Source organism: Adiantum capillus-veneris, chromosome 24 (genome assembly GCF_014529385.1).
Source record: "Adiantum capillus-veneris isolate H3 chromosome 24, ASM1452938v2, whole genome shotgun sequence".
Taxonomy (NCBI): domain Eukaryota; kingdom Viridiplantae; phylum Streptophyta; class Polypodiopsida; order Polypodiales; family Pteridaceae; genus Adiantum; species Adiantum capillus-veneris.
Genome location: NC_140954.1, coordinates 41,051,096 through 41,060,231, shown reverse-complemented (window position 1 = coordinate 41,060,231; position 9,136 = coordinate 41,051,096). Strand labels below are relative to the sequence as shown.

The 9,136-nt window shown below is 42.4% G+C and overlaps 1 protein-coding gene across 1 annotated transcript; it reads left to right on the top strand.

Moving 5' to 3' along the window:
- Positions 1-8,461: 8,461 nt before the first annotated feature.
- LOC147426260 (uncharacterized) lies at positions 8,462-9,136 on the top strand. The gene is made up of 2 exons (XM_086498192.1): positions 8,462-8,836; positions 8,951-9,136. The coding sequence occupies exons 1-2, from the start codon at positions 8,462-8,464 to the stop codon at positions 9,134-9,136; spliced, it is 561 nt and encodes a 186-aa protein (XP_086354318.1).

Below are 9,136 nucleotides of genomic sequence, written 5' to 3'. Positions count from 1 at the left end.
ATAATCACTACAATAACATCCTAAATGGTAGCCATTTGAGCAAGGGAGATGAATGTCTCCTCATAATCAATGCCCTAAGTTTGTGCATACCCTTTGGCAACAAATATTTTTCTATATTTTATGGTCCACATCTAGAGCTTGATTTGAGGCCTATTGTGCACTAGGTTACCTCCTACACTATCTTCATGACTTTTGGAAAGTTACCCAAAAGATCTTGATGCGAAATACTCTTTTCGTGGCTCCAGATCTTGAGTTCATGGAGAAGATCTCATTTCAAGTGGGGGAGAATATTTTTGTACAAATTCTAGAGATGAGGAAACCCCCAGCACATATCCTTGAGTTCTTTTACTCTTTGAGAACTAATTCTACACATGCATGATGTCCATTAATAGAGCTATCCCTAGAATTTTATACATATCCTAGGTTTCTCATGAGTCGAAGACATTCTATTGTAATATATAATTTTGTAAATGATCTTCCCAATGAGGTAGATAGCTATGTGCATAGGATCAACCACACAAGGCCAGCTAGAAAGATGGGAACAACCACTATTGGGATTAAAGGCCTATATGCCTTGCCCGGTCACCCATGGCATGGGCGCCCACCCACTGTGTACACCCATATACATTTACATATTATAGTTTATAGGGGACTGCTCGTACATTGTGGTCCTATGCTTCTTCTCTTTCTCTCCCACTAGCTATGTACTCTCCCTCTTCCACACACATCTACGTGCATGCTCCTATCGCATCGCCACTTCGTCCTATACAAGTGGTATCAGAGCAAGTTGTGTGCATAGTTGCGACGCCACTCCGTCCGCTACAAGTGGTATTAGAGTAGGCTGTGTGTAGCTGCGACACCAAAAGCGTCTTCATGCACAAGGTAGGCTCCAATTTTTAGCCTCTGTGTGTGTGTGTGTGTGTGTGTGTATGTGTGTGGGCTGCTCCAAACAAGATTTCAGCTATGTGTGTGCTTCTGGGGCTGATTTTTCGGCTCTAATTCGATCATTTGACTGCATTAGAACAGGGTCATTAAATAATCTTTTTAATCTAATTTGGCCCTTTTGAGCAAAAGTAAGTATGAAATATCTAGGTCTATGCTCAAAATGGTGAATTTGGATGTTTTGGATGTCAAAACAGAGATTTAGAATTTCTTGCTGCGAGAAGCCTGTTTTGCATATCTGCAAGGTATTTGTAGGTGGTTTGAGGCACAGGTTCTTGTGTAGCATTCTCCATTGATGTATGTGATTATGGTTGAGTAACATGGCTCTTTTGTGAGAGAATTCGAGCAGCGTTCTTGTGTCACAGGTCACGGGTGCATTTCGTAGGTTGCAGGTACATCCACACGTATAGGTGTAGGTACTCAAACTCCATTGATAGGTACAGGTCTTGGTTTGGCCATTAGATCTACAGGTTTTGTAGATGTGGTAAGCATGGTATGCTCTATTGTTGGTCGTGCATTTATTGCATATGAGATAGATGTACTTCGTTGTATCAGATGCACTATGGTTATGTATGCATATTGTGGATGTGCATGTGAATACATGTGAGAGCTACTATTTGCTCTTAGTTTGACATTCAAGGATAGTGCAATGAGCAGTGATTTGCTTGTGAGAAGGTTCTTTTATCCACTGGTTTATGGTTTTATATCTTAGTTTACTGCCGTTATGCTACAGAAATTCTGGCAAAATTTTGTGCTAGGATGCCATAAGAAGTAGAGTTCTTTCTTTTGGCAGTTTATAGTGGATTGTGGCATCAATGACAAGTGATTGCATAGTGTTGTGAGCTCGTGGTTTATGCCTTGAGTGTATGCTTTTATTGTGCAATGAAAGAGTCTTTTGGTATTCACTCGCATTGGAGTGTTTTATGGTTTGAGCTCATATGTTTTTGAGCTAGTTTTGGGGAGTTACAGGTACACACAGTTTGTGGCATTTTTGGCAGTCATTTTGTGGCATATTTGTGGGCTAATTTTGCAGCCACTTGGGATGCTTCATTGTGCATAGATTTGGTGCTCTATTGTATTGCCATGTGGATGCACTTTATTTGCACTTGCCAAAATATACATATGAAGTTGATTCATTTGTTATTTGAAAGGTAATAAATTTGAAAGTTTGAGAAAATTAAAAGTTTAACTAAAAGAAAAATTATCCACCTTTTTTATCTAATATATAGGAACAAACCCACTCAAATTTTTAGTTTAAAAATATACCTTGGTCTTGTAATAAAAAAGTAAATATTCAAGCAAAACACTCTACATAGACAGGTGGAGAATAAAAGCAACAGTTGTATCCCACTCGAATGCACCCAAAAAATTTACACAGGAGCTTTTTGTTGTAATCAAATAAGGTTTTTGTATGTGAAATATTGAATTAAATTAACAATTGTAAAATGTGAATATCAAAGATGTCTTCAACATTTGCAAAAGTAGAGGTTTACATGATCGTATTTTTTGTAGTGTAAGGGGGCTAGTAATGAGGAGTGTGCACCCTACTTTTAAGTCAAATAAAGAGGAATATTCCTATAATTTGGAGTAGATGGCAACATTTGATTTGCTAAAAATATCACTATTGCGGGCCCTCCACTTCATCATAACTCTCAAAAAGTAGTAAATTCTTTATAAAAACTAAAAGAAGAAGTAGAAAATATTGAATATTGGACTCTTTCAATGCACATCACAAAAGGATTCTAAATATATGGTCAAATTCAAATTTGCTCTAAAATATAAAATCCCCCCCAAAATTACTAGTTTCAAAAATGTTGCCACATTACTAGCCCACTTACCATAGTTTAAGAATGAGAGAGAGAGAGAGAGAGAGAGAGAGAGAGAGGATCAAATGGTGTGAATAGCTATCACGCAAAACTTTTGAGTTCAGTGAGTGCCCTCAGACTGTTTGGTCGTGCACATCCATGTATATTTTCTTGAGAGGAAGAGAGTGTGTGTGTGTGTGTGTGTGCGCGCATTTCTCATTCTACAAGGACACAAAAGGGAGCTCGATATGGATCCCTTTCAGCTAGCTCTGTAGGTACCCTTCTCTATCTCCAGGGTGCCCGAAATGCGATTGAAGGTCTTCTCCATGTCATGACCATGATTATCTTCTCGCTTGTTCTCATTATCTATTTCATGGATGTCGTCATTGAGCCCCCTGACATTGGTAGCAGGCACGACCCCATTATAGGTCCGCCTAGTTGTCTTTTTGTTTGGTCATGTAAATGGACAATACATTATACAGATCCTCTCCTCGAGCTTCATGTTCTTGTTGGGCGGCCTTGGTTTCATACTGCTCGATCTTGTCGTTGATAAGGACATAGCAAAATCGGTTTGCCTCTCCTTACTTGGCGCCAGTGTCTCCTTTATCTCCATCTCTTATATCATGAGCATGTTATTAATTTGCATTGAAAGTCCTACTTACATGTGCTAAAGGCTAGATCCGGGTTACAACTCATTTTTATGAGATTGGCTTTAAAAGCTCTGTTTATGTGCTTTTTGACCCAATTTTGTGGATGTGTCAGACACTAAGCATTGATAATTCAAGGGTATAATGTTCACCATTTACGAACAGGCAAGTGCCCATCATCAATATTCTAAGTAAGAGAGAGAGAGAGAGAGAGAGAGAGAGAGAGGAGGTTTAACCATTTACAAGACCAGAGGTTTGCGTGTCGTGTTTAGAGAGAGAGAGAGAGAGAGAGAGAGAGAGGACCAAACCGCACGAATAGTTATCAAATAAAACTTTTGAATTGATTGCCCTCGCATCATTTGGTCATGCACACCCTTCCCCCCGCATATTGTTCTCGTGCTCATCGTCAAAGAGCTTTGGTTGAAGTCATTTCTATGTAATTGGGCCCAGCCAACCCTTAGCGCAATAGGAGACCTTCTTGTTCTGGAATGCTTGTCCACTAGGTTTCACAAGGTGAAGGGTGGTGATGGCCTGCTCTCCAAAAAAATCAAGATTGACCGTCTATAAGAGAGTTATGGCGCTTGAAGGAGACAATATTATGGTCCTACCGATGCCCAATAGTAAAGATGATGCAAAACTCGTTACTTCGTTAGCATAGTGGCGGATTTTCCCTTCTTGGCTTCTCAGCAACCCACGCGGCTTGACATGATCTCCCTCTAAAGCTCTAAAAAATCGGCGCTATGAAGCTCTAATAAAAGCAGCGTCCTCAAGCAAAAATAAAAAGTTGTGAAGTAACTAACGAAGTGAAAAGCTGTCGCGCATGCAACAAACACGCAGAGTACAAAAAACGCAGTTCACAGGCAGTTTGAAGCAGATTGACAGTTCGCACTCTGCAGGATTGACAGCAGGCTCAGTTCGCAGCTTCAGGTAGGTTCTCTCTCTCTCTCTCTCTCTCTCTCTCTCTCTCTCTCTCTCTCTCTCTCTCTCTCAGAAGGCCCGTAAAGGCATACGTTTCTTGGTGCTTGTCGCTTCAGTTCGCAGCTTCAGGTAGGTTCTCTCTCTCTCTCTCTCTCTCTCTCTCTCTCTCTCTCTCTCTCTCTCTCTCTCTCTCTCTCTCAGAAGGCCTCTCGTGACGCTCAGCCAATCAGCTTCCAGTTTCTGATCACTCCCGGGCTGCAGATCTGTTGTACTTAGTTCTGCAGACGATGATGTGGGCATCCAATCATTGGGAAGTCAGGAATCGCATTCCAAGTTCTGACAGGTCATAATATGCTACATTCTACGTGCTGACAGGTCATGATCTCCTTCATCATGCATTCCCACTGCTGATGGGTCAGCTTCTAGCTAATGAATTGCCTCATGGGCCTCTGAAGTAAAGCGTCAATCTCCTCCATAGTGAAAAAGCGTTAGTTCTCACTTGGTTCTCTCTTTCTCTCTCTCTCTCTCTCTCTCTCTCTCTCTCTCTCTCTCTCTCTCTCTCTCTCTCTCAGAAGGCGCGTAAAGGCATACGTAGAGGCAATCATAATATATCAAATGCAACATGTAAATACCTCTATTGATACGATGCAGTCAGAGGGGAATCGCCTCTTTTTTGAGTGCACGTGGCTCTGCAGATATGGTGCTTGAATGTCAGAACCTGAGAATTTCCCCTCAGTAAGTCCACTGTACTCGTCGCTCATGATGTGATTATGATGCAAATATGGAGTGATGGCAGAAGAGTTGAAAATCTTGCAGGAAGCAGATCTTCCAAGTCTTGTGCTCTCCAAACATTGTCGATGGCGATGCATACAAATGCTCCTGATGTTTGTAGAGTTTCCGGTCTTTCTTTCAATTTTCCTTTCCCCGCCAACACACTTTGGAAGTATATGGCTTGACCTCCTAATTGACACAACAGGGATGATTGCGTCTCTCTGATCCCCATACTATCAGGGCTTTCATTCACAAATTCCACATGTGCCACATGATTGAATGCACATTGCGATTGTTGCATCTCTTCTTAAATGTGAGCTAAGAGCGTCTCTTTGCCGAGCCCAAACTTGGCCCACTATACCCACTAGACAGAGTCGTGGTGCCCTAAAACTCAATGCTCCAAGGTTTGTGGCGATGATGCAGGGTGTGGTAGTAGCGTTGGGGCAATACGATCTACTGCATGTTGTCGGTAAGAGTAGTTGGAGGACCTTGAGGGCCATGAAGAACACAGATGGCGTTAGCACACCAAGGCTAGTCACATCGCACAACACTACTAGCAAATCCCTCTTATCAACTCTAATTGTTTGGTTGGTGATTCCTCGTTTCACAATGCTGCCAATTGTCCTGTAGATCTTCAATACTTGCTAGTGCATCTTGCATGGATAATCAATTTGATGTTTTGAGACCATGTCCACCTTCTGCAACGTCTAGGAGGGGAGAGTTATTATGCACGGGTAGGGGGTGTCCATGCTGAGGATAAAGGGGTCTCACTAGAAATTATAGCAGCTATGTGTGTATGTCCACCTTCAACTACCTTACTCAGCTCATTTCTGCAGGAACAACTACTTATGGCCTAACTCTACCGTGTTTCATTGCAGACAGATCAAGAGAAACTTGGACGCATCTCCTCTACATTTGTAACGGCGACATATTCCAACGTGCGGTGAGTACAAAGTGCCACATTTTAATCTTGAACGTTGAGGACACAGTAAAAAGGAACACACCGAAAATTGCATGCTGCCGTGGGAATGGCACGTTCCCTCGTATTATAAAAATTGGGGAGGACTGTGCAAACTCCCCCGTGCAGGGACACCAGCACGTTTTCTTTTTTTTCTATAACATAAGAGATAAAGAACACATACAAATAATGAGATTACTCTCAGAACCTTAAACATTGTGCTATTACTTTTCTAACGCTTCGTACTTATTTTTTTGCAAGGGACATTCAAGAAATCAGCAACCGCTTGCCTCTTCTCAGTCCGAAACCCCACAACAGCGCAATCCAGCACCAGGTACATAGTTGTTTCAACTCTAATTGTTTGGTTGGTGATTCCTCATTTCACAATGCTGCCAATTGTCCTGTAGATCTTCAATACTTGCTAGTGCATCTTGCATGGATAATCAATTTGATGTTTTGAGACCATGTCCACCTTCTGCAACGTCTAGGAGGGGAGAGTTATTATGCACGGGTAGGGGGTGTCCATGCTGAGGATAAAGGGGTCTCACTAGAAATTATAGCAGCTATATGTGTATGTCCACCTTCAACTACCTTACTCAGCTCATTTCTGCAGGAACAACTACTTATGGCCTAACTCTACCGTGTTTCATTGCAGACAGATCAAGAGAAACTTGGACGCATCTCCTCTACATTTGTAACGGCGACATATTCCAACGTGCGGTGAGTACAAAGTGCCACATTTTAATCTTGAACGTTGAGGACACAGTAAAAAGGAACACACCGAAAATTGCATGCTGCCGTGGGAATGGCACGTTCCCTCGTATTATAAAAATTGGGGAGGACTATGCAAACTCCCCCGTGCAGGGACACCAGCACGTTTTCTTTTTTTTCTATAACATAAGAGATAAAGAACACATACAAATAATGAGATTACTCTCAGAACTTTAAACATTGTGCTATTACTTTTCTAACGCTTCGTACTTATTTTTTTGCAAGGGACATTCAAGAAATCAGCAACCGCTTGCCTCTTCTCAGTCCGAAACCCCACAACAGCGCAATCCAGCACCAGGTACATAGTTGTTTCAAACGCTTGAACTATTCGCTGCTTAGCCATGACTAGTAACTAAATATCACAAGGTTCTGATCGCACTGAACCATTAAGATTGAGTCTGACTGAAGCCTTCAATGGACCATCACCAAAAGCGTAGGATACACCTCAGCAGATTGAAAGCGAGACATCGCACTTCAATCAAGAAGAAGGCTAGATTTCTACCATGCTCACAATCATGGATTGATATCGTCAATTTAGTTCACCGATGGAGTTCAGAAATAGCAACGACATTCAAACCTTTAAGCATATTCTTTGTTTGTGGTGTAGTTTTCATCCAAAGAAGTGCCTCTTTTCATTGTACTCAAGCTCCAGATGAGACATCGGTTGCAATGTTCGCTAGCAGTCTACTGGTATCCAGCTTAGAGGCTACACAAATAGAAACACAATGGGTGCAGTGCTCTGCTTGTGAGAACTCAAGTGCACGTCGCAGATATTGTGTGCCGTTACTTCCAAACTACACAAGAAGAATACTGAACGGAAATCAGCTTCACATACAACTACTGAGCGTCATTGACATATCTATCAACGCCATCTCAACAGTGACAACAATTGCACGTGGTACACTAGACAGACGTTCAATATTAGATAACCCTCTGCTGTCATGGAGTAAAGAGCATAGAACAACCTTCACAAAGCAAGACCTAGCTACATCACAAGTGGCAGACATACTTGCATTCAATCTTGAGAACAACTTCGTACTACAGAAGTACATGTCGATGGCTGAACGACCAAATAAGAATCTTGGCCTCTGCATACTAAGTCAAGATAGTGTGAGCAAGATCATTCAGCACCAACAAGACAACGCACCGTTTGCACTGATGGCGCAGCTTGACACGAGTTTGATGTTTGGTATCATTGAAAACATCGTTGAACCAGCCAGGAGAAGAGCATTCACCGCTAGCGATACTTACGAATTTGCTTCTCTGCAGCTCCGTGGCCATCAACAATTGCTTGAGAGAACAGTTACTTTCAAGCCCAATGGCATCCCTGCCGCATCAAGCTTCGAGAAAGGCCAATATGATGGTACAATCAACTTCAATATATATGTAAAGATACGTGCATCGACTTTGTTCTCCGTTTACACCTTGTACAAGCCATACCTGCTCATAATGTACCAAGTAAAGCAGGCTCTTATGTTGGCTAACAATACACACACGAGCTTGTTGCAAAGGGACATTGACAACTATAAGAAGGCCAATCGTACAGCAACTGACGAGGACACTGTGAGACATGTGCTTCGGTACAGCACCCCTTCCAGCATGCCAGGCTCCTGCTCGTGGCACCGCAAGAACCTAAGGACTTGATAGCAATGGTGGACGAATGGGGAATGCCTGATTTGTTTTTGACTTTCACTGTCGATGAGGTCACAGACACAAGATGGCCTGATATTGACACGATCGAGCTAATTGCACGTCATTTGAACGCCTCCTTCACTTGGACAGACTGCCCAGTCGAATGCGCCCTCACCTTCCACACTAAATTCCAAATGCTTATGTCCAAATATATACTTGCGAAAGGTGTGTTGGGCCGTGTGCAACACCACTTGGTTAGATATGAGGTCCAAAATACAGGATCACTGCATGCTCATGTCATATTGTGGATGCATGAAGAAGACAAAGAGCAACTATCTGCTGAGATAACTGCATACATCCCGCAAGAAACAAGCACTGTGGTTTTGCCAGAAGTGAGCCGCCTCCGACAACTCGTGCTCAGGAAACAACTTCACAAGTGTCGTACAAGTTGTAACCACGGTCAAAGAGATGGAGTATGTAAACACGGTTTTCCATTTCATGCGCAGCCAAACCCAAACCCAGTCTTCAACGAACAAAATCACAGATGGCAATACTTCAGGCCCCGGCATGAAGACAGAAATGTCGTACCGTACCACCCTACACTGCTTCTGCTATGGGATGCACATATGAATACAACGGGTCACCAATTCATCATTGTCCTATTACCTCCTGAAGTATGCACTCAAAACTGA